The sequence below is a fragment of the Rhyacophila brunnea genome, unplaced genomic scaffold, assembly GCF_057557595.1.
Source record: "Rhyacophila brunnea isolate RB1 unplaced genomic scaffold, BYU_Rbru_1.0 scaffold_21, whole genome shotgun sequence".
NCBI lineage: Eukaryota > Metazoa > Arthropoda > Insecta > Trichoptera > Rhyacophilidae > Rhyacophila > Rhyacophila brunnea.
In genome coordinates, this window is record NW_028232871.1 from 20,054,779 (window position 1) to 20,075,972 (window position 21,194).

The 21,194-nt window shown below is 33.6% G+C and overlaps 1 protein-coding gene across 1 annotated transcript in view; it reads left to right on the plus strand.

Moving 5' to 3' along the window:
• The window catches only part of rsh (Rap GTPase activating protein radish), a 350,955-nt gene extending 330,271 nt beyond the window's left edge, over positions 1-20,684 (plus strand). Inside the window, exons 13-17 of the mRNA XM_085948876.1 lie at positions 12,845-13,006; positions 15,789-15,940; positions 17,506-17,612; positions 18,801-18,983; positions 20,169-20,684. Coding sequence (XP_085805002.1) covers positions 12,845-13,006; positions 15,789-15,940; positions 17,506-17,612; positions 18,801-18,983; positions 20,169-20,684 — 1,120 coding nt within the window. The remainder of the gene's footprint in view (positions 1-12,844; positions 13,007-15,788; positions 15,941-17,505; positions 17,613-18,800; positions 18,984-20,168) is intronic.
• The last annotated feature ends 510 nt before the right edge of the window (positions 20,685-21,194 follow it).

Here is a 21,194-nt window from a genome sequence, read left to right on the forward strand (position 1 = left end):
CAAAATATAAGACAAATTATTCGCAAATCTGCACTTGTCGTTTCTGGTCACCAAGTACGTCGAAGGGAACGGAAGTAAACTAGATATCACGAACCCGATAAAACCAGTGAGCTGATTTTTTTAATGGAAAAATATTTTCGTTATTACTAAGTTTAGGTAGCTATTTCTATATATTCCAAATAATTCTCTTCGATTTGCCGCCCTTCGAGTAACTGCCGCCCCCAAGCGACGCTCAATCTGCCTACCCCCACGGGACGTCACTGCTGACTGGCGACATACCGAGATGTTAATATAACCGAGAGACTGGGAACAAGTGAGGACCGTGGTCGAGTGAGAATCGTCCTTCGCTTTTTATATAAAAGCAATCAATACCTTACACGAGCCACTGTTTATCTAAGTAATAAATCATACTAATCATTGTTGACTAGGTTATGATTGGGAAACCAGCTGATCGCAGTATCTAACGACCATGAGAGTTTTGATAAACGTACATAAGATAACCGATTGCTATGACATTTCCTGTAATAAAAACACTGATTCTAGATGAAGCAATTGATAGTAAAATTACTTGTTGATTTTACGCTGTCAAAATTTATACTGACCCGACATAAGGTTATTGATAGGTATAGCTTGTATTATTTAGCAGATGTTGATGAAAACCTTCTGTATAGGTGCGCTGTGCTCATATTAACACAATGCTTACGGGCCCTTTTAATTAATTTTGTAATTAACGTGTTAATTTGCATTTGCAAAAGTAATTAGCAAAAACACAATTTTGTGCGGCCCGTAAGCTATGGTTTAATACTGTATGCGGCACATACCGGCGGCCGAACTAAGGGGCGGCCGCAAGCCGAATCTTGAATTGATGTTCAAGATCAATTCATTCAATTATATTTCAGATATTTCTTATCTACGTGTATAATATTATATAAAAAAGCGAATAGAAAGTTTTTAGACATAAATTGCCCTTAAACTAATTCGACTTTATGTTATATTATCATTTTACATGTATACAAGTATTTTTTTTATATTTCAACGAACGATACGAATTGATGTCATATATATATATATAATTATATATAACATGAATGTGAATATAAAATGCGCGTCGTTAATGATCGGTAATTCAAGGCTATTATTTATGTGACAAGGGCGTTTTATATTTGGAACGTGGTGAAATGGGTTAACTATATCTTTCTGAGGGTGGCATTTTTTTCACACACTGGCCGTTGTACCTGTATATAGACAAACCTTAAATACGTGAAAACTAGGGTGAAAACAATTTATTAAAACTGAATTAGCTGTAAATTATTTCATTTCATTTTAAAATCGTCGATAAAACATCATAAATAATGTCATCGCTGGCGTTTGTCAAAAATTGCAAGCGTATCAACTGCAGGTGGTGATCAAGAAATCTTCTTTCAAGAATTCTCGAGAAATAATCGATTTTTTGGCATATAAAAAAGTAAAAAATACTCTCTACGTGTCGACGACAAAAAAAATGACCGCAACAGCTTAATCACTCGACTTTGATTTTGCATGGAATTTCTAAGAAAAAAGAAAAAAAAGTGATCGAAAAGACTGTAGGTAAATGAAAAAAATGGACACGAAGAGATAATTTCATAATATTTTATCTAAAACGTTCCAAATTCTCAAGAAAACAAATAAATATATGAAGACATGAAAAAAGCCGAGAAATCACAAGCTCTAATTTCAACATAAATCTAAATCTATATTAATAATTAACTGAAGCATATATTGCAACTAGTGAATCCAATCCCGAGCCAAAATATTGATCTCGGGATTTCGGGATTGGCATTCTTTCAATAGTTAATATAAAATTTATATGTATACAAATAACGTTGATAAAATCGGTCAAAAATAAATTTAGCATAATTTATACTATTTAAGATATTCATTGTTAATATTGTGTACGTTCGATCTCATCAATCAAATACATAGGTTTAATGGAGAAAATAATATTGTAATATATATAAATAATAATGTGAAAATAAAACAGTTTTATTTATTTATGAAACGATAACAAATACGAATTAAATTATTAAAAACATGGTGGAATCACTTTGTTGAAAGTGCAAAGCGTTGTTTTTCCAATCTTTCTCATTTTTATTAATCTATGTGATTACACATTGGTAATAAATCAAACTTCATTCAAACTCAGTTTATTTCTAATGTATTTGTATGTTATTAAAAGTATTTTTTCTGTTATATTTTCGTTTTTATTTTATTTTCCATAAAAATTGATAAAAAACTCAATCACGAAAGTTTCGGGATTATGTTTACCAATCCCGGGATTCATATGTATCGAAAATAGTTCGGGATTCCGGGATTCGGGATCCCGGGATTAGAATCCCTAATTGCAACAAACTACAGATGTTACCAAGATAAGCTTTGAAACTTAGATTTGGTATGAATGGATTATTTTATGAATTAATTATTACATGCATTGACAAGGCATGATCTACAACATCTTCCGAAATGAAAATATTCGTATTATTATTAGTGAAATGAAAAACCATATGAGAGTATTCGGTAATTAGATTGGCAGCCAGCTAATGTTTTAAAACTCATTTAGTGCCAACACCGCGACTGGCGCGTTTGGAGTCATTGGCCATTAGATATAATTAACGTATATGTGGTAATTAAAAGGTTAACAGTGATTGTGTTAATAAATTATCGGAAATAATATGATTTCGTTTTGTAGTGTTCAAATACACTAAAAGCGTGCCAGAATTATTATGAAGTGTTTTAATATGACTAGGTATTCTATCTTTTGTTACAAATAAAATTCTTTTGACTTCCTTTTAAGAGAAAAATTAAAAATCAGTGAATTTTTTATACCCTACGTAATAAATGCAACCAAAAGAAAAAGGCCATGCTTAAAGTTTTCAGTCATAAAAAAATATGTACTTTCACCGTCAACTGAACGCCGAATTGTAAACTCCGTTCGAAAAAAGATACGAAAACTGTTTATTATAAATAAAATAAACAACTTGTTATTTGGCGGAAATATTCGTTGAAATTGTTTGATACATCTGCGTGAAGGTGTATGAACGTGTGAAGGTATATTATAAACAAAATTTCCATGGTGGTGTAAAACGTGAAAATGTTATGTTATGTTTGCCAATGCGAAACGTCCCTCGCAGGTAAACAGGACGCGGAGTTAATTTCCGAAGAAATTTCGCCGCCGTAAAAAATGTGCCTCGCGCGCAAAGGGTTGGAGTAAAAAATTTACAAGATGCTGCGATAACGCGATTCTGTGGATTTGCAATTTCCAACATTGGAATGGCCTCGGAGTGGGGAGGTTTTAACACTTTGAGGCGCTGGATTATGTCCTTAGCAAGACTTTTACAAAATTGGTATGTGAGTGTGACAGAGAAAGCATTTTAGTGACAAAAGTATGAGTATAAAATAAGCTTAAACTGCCGTGATGCCACTTCTTCGCTGTTTGGCTTCTAAGTTATGAATTTATAATTTTCAGTGACGTCCCGTGGGGGTAGGCAGATTGAGCGTCACTTGGGGGCGGCAGTTACTCGAAGGGAGGCAAATCGAGGAGAATTAGTAATAGCGAAAATATCTTTCCATTAAAAAAATCAGCTCACTGGTTTTTTCGGGTTCGCGATATCTAGTTTACTTCCGTTGCCCTTCGACGTAGTTGGTGACCAGAAACGACACGTGCAAATTTGCGAATAATTTGTCTGATATTTTGTTAGTAATGTATCCATACAACACATTTCTTAGATTTTGGACTCATGAAAGGATGATAAAAAAACTGTATAAAAAATGAGGCGGCTTTTTGGTACTGCCTAGGGGCGGCATTTTATTTAGGGACGACACTGATAATGTTGTAATGATTGTATTCGTTCCTTCATTTGCTATGCATGATTTGCCTGCCCCCACGGGACGTCACTAGATATAGCCTGCGTATATTGTAATGTTACTAGTAATCTCTATAATACATTGATAGATTGAGTTATCCTAAAACCATGACGGGAAACTTTTATATAACACACAACGCTATCTAGTAAGATCGGTCTGTGTTATTTTGGAATATAAACTAGAAAAAATGAGAATTTACGGCATTCATCTGTCAATCTTTTCATCGCAAACAAAAGTAATGTAAGCAAAATCAAAATGGCCGTAAAACTTCTCAAACAAAATGGCGGTGATTCAAAACGACATGCCCGTTCGGTTGCATAGTGCAGACGTATTCTAAAGAGTTAAAGAGGGTCGGCGGGACAGACCACCGAGAGGAAGTCGACGCAATATCCGGTTAACACCGGCATCTTCCCCCTTCATCCTGCAACCACTTACATGCCAATACCTTCGACATCGGAGGCCATTGCAACTGTATAGAAATTTTCTCATGAATAACATTATTTAGTTTACGAGACAGGGCCTAATGCATAAAATATCTACAATTTTATTGTGGAAATACTTCTACAAACTGTGTAATTTAAATTAAATCATCGTAAAATCTTTGAACAATTTAATGATTTCGACTGCTCCAAGTAAGACGGATGTAAGTCAAAATTTGGCATTTTGCAGGAGAATTAATTTAAGTTTTGAAAAAATATTCTTATTCTCCTGTACGGAAATTTTAAAGTTTTTTTATTGATTCCAACATACTTTTTAATGGTTAAATTTCTTAAAGAGAAAAATTTTCTGCATACGAAAGTGGACCTAACTCAAAAACCCAAAAATGGGAGTTACTTCCGTGTTACATGGAGCAGTCGACTTTATCAGTATGTTATTTGAATAAATGCATGCACCGTGGATCAAGTATCCTTAGCATAATAGCTAAGTCAAACCCGCCACTGATCAGCTAATTATTCAAAATATCAACAACGGCTGCCAAAAATCATTCAATGTCCAATTAGGTTTACTAAAATCTCATAGGTATCTGTATGCAATTAGTAAAATTATTTTACATTACAATTTTGTACTGTGAGCTCATTATTGATATTAATGAATAATAAAGGTACATACTTATTCGAATTATTATTACCCTAGTGTAGGGGTTACAATGGCACCAGCCAGTATATTCACGTGCATTTTCCTCTGCGGTGTATGGTATACGAATAATCAAATTCGTGGAAATCTCCTATAATTAGCGACTAGCATGTAATAAATTCCTATGCTGAACCCGTCATACGCGGAAACGTACTCCGTTCACTAAATACCTACATAACAATTTGGTGTATTGAGGGTTAGCAGGTATTTCGAATTTCCAACGTAAACCCAGACAAAGGTTATCAGCTATTCCATAGTGAGGGTTACAGGCAATGGCGGCTGGTCTATTAGGTCATTTGGTCAATGACCCTCCAAAAATAAACATCTTACAATCTATGTAGGTTATAATCTAAGATGTAGGTACAATGTATTATAATAATTATCAGCTAACACGTCAAGGCGAGACGCACACGGACGGACGAACTGTGTGTATAAAATTCAAACAAACAGAATCCGCTTGGTCGCTATACTTTGGGTCATTTTGGAATACGCCGGGATAAAATATTTCTAATATTTCTCTTTCTCTCTCATTTTCCATATGTGAAACGGAGAAAGCACACATTTTGCCAGTCTTTTTTTTAATTTGTTTTTACGCAGCATAGGCAAGATTTTCTTCATTGTCCGAGAAAGAGATAACAATACATTTTTCAGTGTGTTAAAGGAAACAGGTATAAAACGTTGTTCTGTTATTAATTATTATTGCCTCGCGATTTCATCGAGCATGTTTTGTTTTACCTACCAATTGTTTCAACCGTATTATTTTTATCTGGTTAACCTTTTTATATTTTTATTATTTCAAACTTCCTATTGTTGTCTGAAAGTTTCATATGCAATGTCATTGTTTGTTTTGTAATATTATAGTACTCTACCAAAAATAGCTTTTTAGTTTAGTTTAAATACAACCTTAGACTAAAACGCATCGACTGCATTCATTGTGTTAAACAGTTAAACCATTGTATAAATGTTACCCTTTAAAATGTAATCTGCTATAGGTATCAATCATAAAAGTAACCTTCTAATAAAATCAGTGGAAATATAAAAAGTGTTTATATATAAATGATCCCGCCATTTCATAACAGTACACAACACTTTTTCTGATAGTGACAGTTTAATGAAAAATGAAGCTAAAAAGCTACGGAGTTTTTATTAAATATTTTTGATTGTTTGATGTGAAAATATACATTTTTTTGAAGTGTAAGTAGGTACCTATCTTTTCTATCTAACTATCTAACAATTTATAGCACTTCTTTTATAATGTTTAAAAAGCCAGTTTGCTATACGTCTTTTAAGTGTACAACGAAAAGGCAAATTAAAATAATATAAAATTATTTAAAACTGACCTCCCATATTATCTAGCAAAGAGCCGCCAATGGTTACAGGTATTATAAATTTTCAACGAGAACATAGACAATAATATAATCTATCCACTCTACAGCGAGGGTTCCGGGTATTTTAAATTTCGAACGTAAATCTGCACACACAAAAGAATTTGGCAAACCATTTTTTTAGTTCTTATTCAAATGTGAAATAATGATGGATATACAAGGGCATGTTATGTTTATTTCATTTCCTATTTCATTGTAGGCACCGACTAGCAGTTAACACAATAAAACACGTATCCAGGTACATATTGGACATAATATTGTTAAATACTAATAAGTATATTATTTAAATCACCAAACATAAAAGCAATACATTTCAAAATGGTTTATTTTTTCAAAAATAACAGTTGTTACTATTAATAACGGGTGAAATTGAAAATCTAGTAGATTATTGATGGAATAGCGTGTGTCCATTTGTGTTTATTTTATTCCTCTTGTTTCGTAAAGGAGGGTCTTATTACCAAGAAGAAATAGTTATATTTATGGCAATAATAATTAGACACTTATTATGATTACGTTAAGTTGTTTTAGGTTTTTATTTTTTTTAAAATAACACATGGCGCGGCACCAAACCGGATTCTCTCAAGTAGCGTCGATCTAATTGACAAGTACCATTATTTATTTTAATATTGAAAATACATAGGTATATACTCTTTATCCACTTTTTTATAACTTGAATTTTAAATTAATTTCATATCTCTTATATTTTTAAGAGAATTTTTAGTAAAAATGTGATTTTCATTAGATACTTTTTGTACAAAAATTAAACATAATTGCCAGTTTCGTCTTATCTCGGAGCTTGTACCTAATTATTGTCTGTGAACAACGTTTTCCTTGCCAAAAGAGAAATCACTTATCATAATAATTATTAATTGAAGATAATATTAATTATTTTTTATTCCAGACTGAAAAATACACACTATTATTAGAATGTAACATGTTTCATTCATTTGAAACAGTGCCAGAAACATGCATGTTAAAAAATCCTTGAATATCAGACCAATTGGGATTCGAACACGTACCTATGACTTGCCGGGCGATAGCTTTACATATTAAGCTATCATACAATACATCATCTGGAATACGATTAACTGTACGCGTCTTTGTGCTATCAGGACCAACAGTTATTTATAATAATATAGTGGGAAGTTAATAAATGAGGGCGGTTTATATTTAATTAATATTTAATTTTGCTTATTATTGCAACACTCAATAAAACTAACACCTACCCAAATGATGTCTAGCAAGTACACAGCATTAAGACGGTACTTCAGTGAAACAGCAAATAATTTTCGTAGGTGCGACGAAATTTTGGACTCGCTGGCAATCGGAGAGCGAACGTTGAGCTGTGAACAAGTCAATTTGTTTCGTGATGACAACGGGGGTATTAATTCCTAAATCGTGTAAAGATGACTAAAAACGTTACCCATTTACTTGAAAAAGAAAACATGTCAATGAATATATTATTATTGTTACTAATAGAACAATAAACATAACATTAAATGGACGCATTTTGGATTTATATGACAAATTATATTTCGTTCGGCACGCGTCATCTGCACAATCCGCGCATCGCCTGGCCACGATCTTTTTAGACCATGCCATCAACTGAGGTATAACCTTAAGGCTTGTTTACACGGGCTTAGTGTGAATCATTAGTAAGTACTCACTACTACGCACTAATACCGCCACGTGTAAAGAGGCCGAATTAGTAATAAACATTATTATTAGACCGCATTAGTTCAAATACTAATGATTATTACTAAGCCCGTGTAAACAATTTCTTATTATGAAGATTTCGTAGTCCAGAGATTTTCACAAAAGTATAATAAATAATATAATCTTTAACACGCGGGAAGCGCTCGCATCGTGAGAAAGATCCATAATTTTAAACAGGTGCATATTATTTTAATCGCAATCTGAGACCTTACTTGCATTACAAACTAATTTATACTTTCACTCGAAAAAGAAAACATTTCAATGAAAATGGACCCCAGCGCGAAAATAATTATAGAAATCTACAATAGGTAAATATAATATAATATTTTGTACACGAAAAATCTAGGTTTTATAAATTCTACAATATAAAACGCGGAGGATTACGAATCATGTTGCAACTTGTGTACATTGTGGTATTTTGGTGGTATAGATGTTCCATCATAAATTGTCCGGTGTTCGAATCTAGAATTAAGCTCATCACAGTATTGAATGATAATATGTAAAATGTTAGCATGTGGCGCCCTCACTCAGCGGACAACTTATACTGTTGGATATACGGGTATATAAATACGAACAAATAATAAATGAAATATATATGCAGCTGTATCCCAATCTGTTACCGCAAAGGAATTACATGCAATAAAATCTATTATAGAAATAATTTATAATATATTTTATTTTCTACGGCTATTTTTAATACCAAATCATTTGATTCATGAGACCGAAATATACCAGCGACAACATCTACATTGTTGGTTTAATTTCGAAATAAACTGGAGTTTGCTGCATTTGTTTTTATTGGCCTCATATACCTATATCATTTAATCTCAAAATCAATCACCACCTGTGATCTTCGCGTAGGTATTGATTCAGCTAATATGATACCTAGGTATTAATTAAATCTTTGTATCGGCCAGACCTCTAGATTTCATTCCAGTGTACGATCCTGCACTGGTTAATGCAATGTGTACCTAATAAATGGATTATTAAGTTGAATGTTTATAAAATAACGCAACCTTTGCAGCGGTTTTCATTTCATTGGAGCGAATATAAATGGAGGCATAAACGTGGCTATTTTGCCCTTAGTATTTCTCCTTTCTACCCTCTATTCTCCCCGAGACTCTAAACTGGTTAATAATAATATTATTTCTCGTTAGAATATATTCTGATACCGTGTGATCCCACCCTAGTTAATATTTTTATTATCATACTATGTTACGTATTTATTATTAATTTTATTTAATAGTGGGTTACCTACATAGGTTTTTTTAATAAACACTATAATATGCCAGGAGGGTAACAATTATAATGTGTGTTCGGTGCTGTAATTATTATAGCAATAAACACACATCACAGAAATTAGTCCAGTCAATCTGTACTTTTTGGTTGCAATAGGTGGGGTATAAGATATTTTTTTCGCTTATATCTCAAAAACGGTTGGTCGTAGAAAAAATATTGTTAAGTATATATAGAATTATAGCTTATTAAATTTCCTAAAATGTTGATATTATACGCTTTTTTCTATCTCTAACTGTTTATGAGATATTTGCTGTTGAAAACAGTAAATGTAATCGAAAACGCGCGTTTTAGTAAAAAAAACTTTAATGAGAAGAAATACCATTTTAAATTTAAGATCTTACAAATAAACAGTTTGGGGTTACAAACTAGACTTTATGGTTAATGGGTCCAATGTTCCAGATGGTGCATGGGGGTAATGGGAGTGGTAGAAAGGGCCACATTCCAATACCCCACCAGTACCGCAATCCCATTGGCAACAGATCTCCTTTGGATGTACGGTAAATGGTCCAAAAATGACAGTATTCCGGGTTGGAATGCATTCATGGAACAGGTTACCATTTCTGGTGCATATGCACGGTCAACGGGTATCACCCTGAACTTGATATTATTATAGTTAGACTAGGAGGTTTCCACACTCTAATGTCCTTCATGGGAACAATAGGCATGAGATAATGGATGGAAGTGGTTTGAATGTTCTTTTCACTACAATAATTTATGCTGAGAACAGCTTCGATAAAATAATCTCCAGACACGCGTATGCTAGAGCTGTGCGTGCACATCTCTTAATTCACCTTGTTTTGGGCTGTTTAATTTAGACTGCCCATTCCGAAAGTCCATCTGGTTAGAACACTGTCAATTATGCCTCTGCCCTGTGTAAGACCTCCAGAAATCTTCGTTAGTTAGTTTGTTTAGTTAGTTTGAGTTAGTTTTTCAACGTAGTTTTTAGTAGCTAACTTGGTAGCATTTACAAAATAATATCTCCTACATGATTTTTTGTTAAAAACATGTGATTTTAAATCACTGTATGAACTGGACATGTGATTTCTGGACAATGAGATTTAAATGGATTCATTAATTTTTAAATTAAAAAAAGAAACCCAGAAATCAGTGACCATTTCCACACCATACCATTTAACAATGCTATTCTTCTGCTGTGAAAATCCATAGAAAAATACGCCGTGCAAATAGAACGAAATATCCCAACATCCGTTTAAATATTTACAAGACTGACAGGCAGCCGCCGCTTTTTTATCGCGGGAAAATCTGACGTTAATAATTTACAAGAACATCTCAGTGAGATAAAACGCGCTGGTTATGTCTGGCGCCATTGCTGCGGCAGGATGCCCAGTAAAATAAATTCATAACGTTGTAGGCCATTTGTATGATGTAGCCCGCTTTATTTATCTTGGCGTACTCTCTTCTCCACAACTCACGTGCGCGGTGGAAAAAACTGTACGCCAAATTGTTGCTGCGCACGTGAATAATAGACAAACGGCACACCTAACTAAAATAATAACTATTTAGTAAATATGTTTTTTTCTATTGCGTTGGTAAATCCATCTTATCTCTCCATGAGAAATACTGCGTTTTTTTATGTAAGCGAGATACGAGAGCATTCTATCAGCTACCTACAATCTAGATTATAGACTATGGATCAAAATTATACGTATTTTGTAAACGGCACGACTAGGAACTGTTTTTAAAGTTCGCAAATGTTTTACAGAGTCTACAAAATGAACGAGGGCCTCAAGCAAATGTTTGTTGTAATGAATGCATTATAAAATGACATTTGAAAGTGACATATGAAGCAGCCATTTTGAATGACGTGTGACGTCAGATTGCCTACGTCACAAACAGTGCTATACGCTATATGGTGCTCGCGTCACGCTGTAAAACTCAATTAGCTAAGCAAGCCCATTCCCCCAAACAGACAGAGAACCTATAGGTACTTACTTATTTCAAATATTTTCTTCTTTTCGATCTAAATATTTTGATTCTGTAGCTCTCCCCATCCCATTTCTCTGTAGTCAAAAGAAGGTTTGTTTGTGCTGTTTCTAGTCTAATAAATTCATTAGTAGGTAGGGTATACCGTGACCATAAACAGATCGTAATATCCACACTTTACTACGTTTTATAGGTCGTCCACGTAAGTTACGATACTATTTCTAGAGAAATCGAGATTTGTCACCAGGAATGTATATTCAATCAGCGAATTTGACTTTTGTATTTGAATTTTGACAGAAAAATAAATAAAAAGTTGTCGACTTTGATTTTCCATTGAAAAAAATTTGGGAGGAAACTGCCCCAACAGAAAAAAAATATCGCGAAAGGCACTGAGACAACTGGACCCCATGACAAATGGCACCGAAAAGTCGAATGAAAGACGCTCGTTTCGATTTGATACAGAAAGTTGACGAGGAAGTTTAATAAATGTTTATCTACTACTTAGGACTTTTAAAGGGGGGGACGTGCTCAGCGTGGGTCAAAATGGAGCTTGTTTTCTATTTTCAAAGCATGATCCTGGACATACCTTAAACGTTGTAGATAATCTATTTATATAATTTTGAAGCCTTATTATCCTTTATATTTATTTTAAACATTTGATGACTGCATAAAGTATTTTTATTACATAAAATAGTATTCTTTTAAACCTCTCGCTCTAATGTTTTAGAATATAGTCATATTTCAGTACATAAATGGACAGTGGTGTTAAGATTTTTTACATTTATTAATTTTTAAACTTATTTATAAAACCATCAGTAACCTTAACATAAAGTTTTTTATTGCGGATTGAGAATTATTATGCCTGACGCTTTATATAAAAATAAGAGAACTCTCTTCACGTTGGAACTTAAGCATATATTATGCATAATTAGATCACTGTTTAAAAGTATTAAATATATATTTTAAAAGTAGCTACCTATAATTCAAAAACGTGTATTTATTTTTGAATTCCATTCGATTGCGTAGCGCCCGATTGTCTCGGCGTCTAATCGTTTTTAGGCTCTTGCGAAATACCCTCGAAATTTCTCAAAAATCTCGAAAAATCAATAAACTAATCAATTTCGAATTCTCGGGAATCAAATATTCTTAAATTCGAAACTTCTTAAGAATCGAAAAAATCGATAAATCACATCTATTCTCACTCAATAACTAGAACAAAAATAATATAATAAATTGAATCATACTATAATAACAAGAATTACCTATATTATTTTTGACAGTAATGCATGGTGGGTAAATAAATATGACTGCGAAAGGTTTGGGATTTCAATCTTCTCTCTCTAATATCTCTTTGCCAAGTACCTACAAAATATTATTATTATTTTACATGTATTTGATAGTTTTTACAAAAATAGTTTTATTCAAAGTTTTACCTCCCTATTAACTTTTTCTTTCTTTGTTTTCAGGGTGTTCCAAGAGATGTTGTACGGAATCCAGACAGGCTTTGGATCGCCGCAGGTGCCAGTAGCGGAGCTTTTATCTCGCCCTGTTCCAGCACTGCTGTCTCCGCAGGCCTCCAGAACTAAAACAAGCAACTTTCTTCAGGTTCCCGATGTAGAATCTGTCAGGTACCTAAATTCAGCTAATTAAATCTCAGAGTAATAAAATTTAATTCTCCTAACGTGTGCATTATCATACTGTTCCTTTCATATTTTAGGTCATTATTGTATCTCACTCTAACCCAAGTCCTCTAACCTTCAATAATTAAGTGGTGGTAAAATGCATACCTACTAGTGGCGAGGGTGGAGGTAGGACATTGAACGATTTCAAATTGCAAATAGTGTTGGTTAGTTTTTTAAATTCAATTAAACCCTGCGTAAACCAAGCCATAATAGAAATAGTCAAACAACATCCGTTTATCTAAAATTATGCCATTAAATCATAGATAATTTTTACATATTTTATAAGTTAAAGAATATTTTTTATTTATTATGGTTTGGTTAGGTGGGGTGATGTAAATTAAAAAAAAAATAGTCAACACCATCTGCAATATGTACTCTTAATCCAATGAAAACAAATACGTATGACTGACAAAGTGTGACACTATTTTTGTCGGATCTCTGATCTCAAATTATTGTATGATTTGATTGAACTAACCACCGCCATCTGTAATTTTGTAATCTTAGTTCAATGAAAACAAATAAGTATGACTGCTTATTGTGGACTATTTATCTCGGATCTCCTCAGCCTTACTCCACTCTTCACCACTGCCACCTACAGAGCTGTAGGTCGCGAGTTGGATTTCTGGCTGAAATTTAAATGTCTTTTTTATGTATGTTTTATCAGCTATAGTCTTATGTACTTTATCTTTTTTGCTTTTCTTTATTCAAGGTTTTTTTATTGTCTTGAAAATACATAACTAGGATCCTAACACCATCTTTTAATAAAAATGAATTAATATATTTATTACCTTGATTTAAATAAAAAAAAAATGATAGCCATCTGTTGACAGATTTTGAAACTATCATCAGATCAGACTTATTACACACAGATCCGACTTACTTGAAGGGAGTGGCTAAGTGGCTTGACTCCTGAGATATAGCATTATTATTCCTTATCTAAATTATTATTCACCGGAGCTTAATTATTCCACTCACAGGTGTCACTACAAACAACAAGTCTTATGGTACGTTTACATTTGCCATTTATATTGTCATATTTATGTATGACACCATATTCACCAAGTGTAAACAGTAATTATATTTGTACCAGCCACTTATTTTGCGTGTGTCGACACTCACCTGTCACTTATTCAATCTACTTATATAAGCAAATGTAAGCACCGCGTATTCGACAATTCCGAACTTGCCGCGATATATCACCGAAGTTGGACTCCCGTCTACTTTTATATCAAGTACCTGACACATTATTCGTAGTTTGACAGGTACCTAGTGAATTGCATATGTATATTTCTAAAACAACGGACAATCAATTATCATAGGTACCTACACCATGAATGTATGCCCAACGTTTACGTTAATAAATGTACTGTAGCGATCTGTCAAAAATCATAGACAGTGAGAAATAAATCGGATGTGCCGTGTTCTATGGATTTTGTTCGAAAATAAAATATCGCTTTTTCTCGGCACATACGATTAATTCTGATGCACTCTGTGAAGAAAAAATGCGCTTCAAATGGTATTACCTAATTCATTTTGGCCCACACCTGCACTCGTAATACGATAATATTATATTGAATATGCAATGACGATCAAGTGCTAGATATCGCAATGTTACTGTTAATCGTTCTTCTACACTTATGGCATTTCTAAATTGTGTGTCTTGTTTTTTGGCAAAAGGTCCAATCTTGCAAACTAAAGTTCACAAATTGAGTTGGATCTTCGATTTTAAACTCTGACATTAAACGGAAGGCACCTAGTTCTTCTCGTCGCTGAATCCATTCCCGCACCCATCTAGACCATTTTTTCCTCCTTTTTGTTGCCAAAAGACTTAAAATAATAACACTCGCTGCTTTCTTTTTTAACATTCCCATATTGACAACTGACATAACGTTTTTGAGAAGTATACAAAATAAGTGTCCGAATAAATTACAATATCATATGTAAACACCGCATATATTTATTCCAATGTTGCCATTGAATAAAGTGTCGAGACTTTATTTCAACGAGAAGTATACTGCCGTACTAAGCACAGAGGCCGTATCTGCATTTTAGGCAAGTGGGAGATCTGAGCTTTCATATTATTTTACTTTTCCTGCTAATACTGGGGAACTTTTTATTTATTTTATTTGCCTATAATAGTTAATTTTGGTTTAAGATTTGTTTACATACCTTGAAAATTTGATTTATGTTATTATTATTATTATGTATTGATATTAGCCATATATATGTCAGATACGGCTAATATGCCTTAGTAAATGATAGTTACAACCAAATCGCTTAGTATTTATCGAGTTTATTTCTCAAACTCCGTAGATACGGCTATTAAAACCCTTGATTTCTCCGTAACTATAGCAGTTACGGCTTGGATTTATTCACCGATCTTATACAAAACTCTGCAGAATCCAAATATCTAAAAACATGAAAATACCTAAATACGTCAGTTACGGCCTCTGTGCTTAGTACGGCAGTATACCAGAATTTTATGTCAGATCCATGCAGGTGTAAACAGTAAGTGAAATTTTATGTCAGACACATAAAATAAGTATAACGGTATAAGTGTCTGATGTAAACGTACCATTAGTTACGTGCATTGATAGCTCAGTGACTAAAACACTCAGAAAGCAATGATATGTATTCGAATCCTCACTAGGTTCAATTTATTCTACAATTTTTCCAGTATGTTTTTCAAAGATTCTATTATATGATTCTTTTACTATAATGTTTTCAGACCCAAAAGTGTGCCCAGTTCACCCATGGTAAAGCGTGCCTTCTCCCGTCTGGGCACCCTGACGGCGGGATGGGGTCGCTCTATCAGGAAACAACACACTCACCTCAGCGCCGATGACAAGAAGAAGTGGGCTTCCTCACAGGACTGTTCAAGTAAACCTATTTACATATTGTTACCCTGATGCAGGCCTAGCCTTACTATCAAATTAAAATTAATTGTTCAGGAATGCGTTTCAAAAATACTTTTGTTGATTATTTCTACATTTTGACCATTTTGAATAAGAAAGATGGTCGACTTGTACCAAAACATCGCCATTGTCTTTCAAATTTAGCTTCTGATAGAACATACTTCATCAATCGCTGTATATATGGACCAGACGTGGGCAAATACGGCTCTTCATTGCGTTAAGTGTGGCTCCCAATATCTCTTGATAAAAATATAGGTATTTTCTTTCCCCATTATACTTTATTTTCGCGAGTTTTCCTTTCTAAATGTTGTAAGTAACAAGAACTTGTGCAAAAATTCAAATATCCTAATTTAAAAAAAGCTGCTTGCCGATTATTTTACATTTTCGGTACAACATAATATGGTTGTGAATCTTTATACTCCTCTATGAAGTTTGTAAAATCGTTCACAGTTAACAAATGAGCATTTGACAGATTTGCTGCGAAAAAGTTGTAACAAATTTTAAACCAAATTTTAGAGTTCTAAAAATGATAAATAAACTTTTTACATGTTACATTTTATTCAAATTAAATAAATTTTGAACTAAGTAATTATTTTTTGTTTTCTTTCTTATTTTTTATTTTCTTGTATATTATGTATTTTTTATACTTTATGTAGCAATGATTTGTGTAGAAATGTAATTACATTTGAATTTTTGTATTTAATACTACTTGAGAATGTGACTATGGTGTGGCTCTTTATATAAGTATATCAAAAAACAGGATGTGACTCTTATTGACCTCATGTATGACCATCCCTGATATAGACAGTCAAATACATGGAACTGTCCATGTGTAGAATATTTAGATAAGCAATCAGAAAACTTGGGTAGATATCATGCATACATAATACTGACATCTCAAAACAGCTGTCAAACTTGTTTCAACGTATCAACATGCCGAATAATATTTTTTGGTATTATTCAATCACACTAAAAACGTTATGGAATCGCTATCAACACTTGTAATAGGTAGGTTTATATTATTATAACTCCTTGTACTCATAAAACACACTATTTAATTTACTGCTTAAAAATTCTTGTAAAACTGCCAAAAAAACCCGATTATAACATGGACATTTTATAAATAATTTTATTAAATAATGATAGGGTAATCGATAAATGTTCAGGGTGGTTTTAAACCAGTTTTTCCCCACAAAAACAGTGTGCCGGTTCACAAACCATAATTATATTACAGTTACACATTTTTCTTTGAGCAAAATTCACATTCATCCACCTAGTAAACACTTCAACATGTTATTTCCTTTAATAATGGACTCTACAATCAACTGAAAACATTAGGATATGTAGTAAAATGTATACAAGATAATCACCCAATTACCAGATAATATCTACTACTGAATAACGATGAATCTTATGGCAAAACAGTGAAGAAACTCTCAAATTATGAAATAAGACAAATAACTAAGTAACGAATGATAATGTGGGAATCTATAATATGTCATGCAATAATGATTATCTTATGAATTCCAGATAAAGATGGCAGTAAAGGAGGTGGCGACCGAGCGTTGGCCGTCCCCCGCCTCTCCGTATGTGCCGACGCACAAAAAGTCGACAGAGCAAAACTTGCACAGACAGAAGTAAGTCATACGCAGTTGCATTAAAATTAACAAGTTATAGTGAAACAATAATTTAACATTAAATCAGTGCAGATGTGATTTCTTCTAGTTCGCATGAATTACACAGAGTGAATTTGATTATTTTTACGGTTTCTATTCCCAGCTTCATATAATAATATGTCTAGTGTGGTATGCTTATCATATTTTCTTTAACATTACTGTAAAAAATTGTAACAAGTGGCAGGGTAACTTTTATGTTATTTGTAACAAAAACTTCCACATGAATGGTTAAAATGTAAAGGTTAACATTACTAGAAAACACAGTAAATTTGTAAAACTTTCACGGGTAGGGAGGTGCATGCAATTAAATTCCCCTGAGAATATTGGCAGGTGAATCTACATGTTGGAATACTATATATTTATGTTAATAAATCTTTAACCTCTAAAAACACCTTGACGCAATGTCAATGGAGCTACTAAGTTGGGTGAAAGTTGAACAGCAGGCCTATTCTAACATATAACATCAAAAAAGAGCTAATTGTGATTAATATATCACTTTACGTATTCTGGCGTTTAATTATGTACCTATGTAAAAAAGTTAACCGTTTGAACTGTCAAAAGGTGATATCTTTTAACAGCCTCTCGCTCAGTCATGCAAAACTTTCAGAACAAGACAGAGTATGTAAATTTTACATATTGAGAACAATTGAGACGCAAGATCTGACTGTTTTGCTGCAATCGCAATGACATGACTAAGAAAATTGTAGGTTATGTTGATATGTCTAACGTGTCAACACAAAATTCTTGTGTTCGGCCTATTGCCAACTAGATGGCGCTCGTTCGGCTTTATCTGCTCGAATCTTATCGGCTTGGGTTTGGCATTATGAACATATCTGAATTTGACCGACATGTCTACCAACCTAAATTTTTGCCGTATTATGAATTGGAGATAGCGGCCGATAACTTTTTTGTTTGTCTTCCATGCTAATTTTGACCAATGAAAATAACGGAAACATGTTAAAGTGATAACCGTTAAAAATAGACCTGCAGAGAAGTTAGTCATTATATGTAGGCAAACAACGACCATTTTGAATTTATTCTAGTGTTAATTTATGACTTCTTAATAAAAAGATTCTTCTTCTTCTTAATAAAATTACTAACACTAATGCATTATCATGTGGATGAAAATTAAATGTTGAAATGTTTCAGTTCTCGATAATCGAATTTGACCCGGACACTTTCCGAATTCTACTGGACTACCTTCACACGGGCAGCTGTCCGCTCACATGTGCTTCCATTCCTGGACTCATCTGCGCGGCCGAGCATTATGATCTACCTGAATTGCTCCAGGCGTGTTTCCACCATGCTAAGCAGTTCTTACGCATTGATGTGGTAGGCTATTCACTCAATTACTACACATTGGGGTGGGGGAAATAGACACTATCTTGTTACACAGTAATATATTAACACTACAATGTCCTGAGTGTTTATTTTTGACAAAACACACCTAACGATGAAGTAGTATTCTAAGTTGGCTTATTGTTACTTTTGTTTCACTAAAAATAAATACTTAGTGGCAGGTAAGTAGTAGAGTAGGCAAATGAGATACCTACAAAATTTTAATATTATTTTTAAAATAGTTTCAAAAATTTTAGAAATTCAATTATTCCATAATATGATCAATGTTACCTTTAAAGAAAATATGATGGAACACCTTTCTTTTCATGAAAGCCAAATTAAATAACATTTTTTTTTCGGGGCCGCATATTTTACATAGGAATATATAATTATAATATATTTCGTATAATTATTCAAACTGATTAGTTAATGAATGAAAAAAACCTTATTCATTCTTCAACATAATATTTTGTGCCACATAAATCATCCCGGACTTGCATGAGTTTCTTATCACTGGTTTTTAACCCTTTCTACGACTCACAAAACTACTATGGCAATATCTGACATTCCGTAGAACACACGTTGAATGTAGAGCGAAAATTTACTAAAATCGCTGTAATACCGATAATTTGTGGTTCAGTATTTCATAATTATTCACACAGAAGTCACTGTGTGTTTATATTTTTAGATTATGCAAATCAATCGACAGTAGCTAGTAATTTGAATTTAAATTCGGACGAGATAACTCACGAAATTTGTATGTGCGGCCTGTCGATCACGGCCTCGTAAAGTGAGAATACTCGCTGAAGGCATAGAACCGGTTAACCGGCAAAAAAATTATTATAATCTCACAATTAATTTAATTAGACCACATTTAAAGTGACATTTTTCGCAATATAAATTATAGTTTTTTCATCTTTTTCTTATTAGAATCCCAGTAGATATACAGAGATTTTAGTAGACACGGCAACACTACCGTGTAAAGGCATATAAAATTATGTAAATTCGGAATTATTTAGTATCCTGTAGTAAATTTATGTTTTAAAACTTATGTCCCTTTAGTTTCGCACAAAGCTATATTAAACTATTGAAGTTGGCTTTGATAATTTTCCACTAGATATTTCACAGAAAAAATTTACTTATTTTGACAATAAATATATTTCTGTGTCAATGTTCCAGGTATGCACGATGCTCGTATCACTAGAGAACTACTACTGGCGTTACACCTCCGCATCGGAGCTAGTCAACATGATCCTCGCCTTCACGGAAATCCGATCGAGGTCTCTGTTCTCCACGCCCGAATTCCTCAACCTCTCCGAATCAATGGTGCAAATGATAATGTGTAGAACTCTCGAGTCCTCCGAGGTGGAAAAGTTCGAGGCGATGCTCAACTGGGCTAAAAACAAGATACGCACAAAGACTGCATCCACGCTCGATGCCAAATTAGAGTTTAAATGTATAATGGAGCGGCTGTCCAGGGACCTCAAGCTTTACCGGATAGCGCCGCAAGACCTGATCAAGGTGGTCCTGCCCTCCAAGACCATCAAAAACGAGAGAATTTTGGAGACGCTCATGTTCCAAGCCAACTCGGGGATGTATCGCATCCAGGACAGCTACATCGAGGCCTGCCAGCCCAAACTTCAGAAACAAGATTCAAGATTTTCCGAGTGGGAAAGCTTCGACTATGGACTTTAAATTGTTTAATTAGGGTAACGGAACAAACACACAGATCACTCGTGGTCATCTGCGGAAATCAGGATTCTGTTTGAAAATTCTCGGCTGCTAACAGATTAAAGTGTACTATAGTATTAAATTATATTTTACGATAGTGGACTCGATGAATCCAGAATATGTTTAAAAATATTGTCTTTGGGAGTAGCTTTCACCTGATGATTTTGAGACCAGGCCATTGTAACCTCTGTAATAATAAACAATAAAATGCTACAATAGAGGCACTAAAAAGAAAATCTTTGTATCATAAAGGTTTGGGTGAAGTAGGGATTTGTAATATTCAAAATGGGCGTGATTTCATTCGATATTTTTCTCTCATGAGACAAAATTCAATAGATAAAAATACCATTCAACATAGGTACCCAGACACACTGCAGTTACAACGACTTTTGGAATGCTCACCTATGAATTACTGCAGTCTTTCACACTCATTCGTGAGCATTGTATATGGGTAACCTAACAGTCCTAATTATT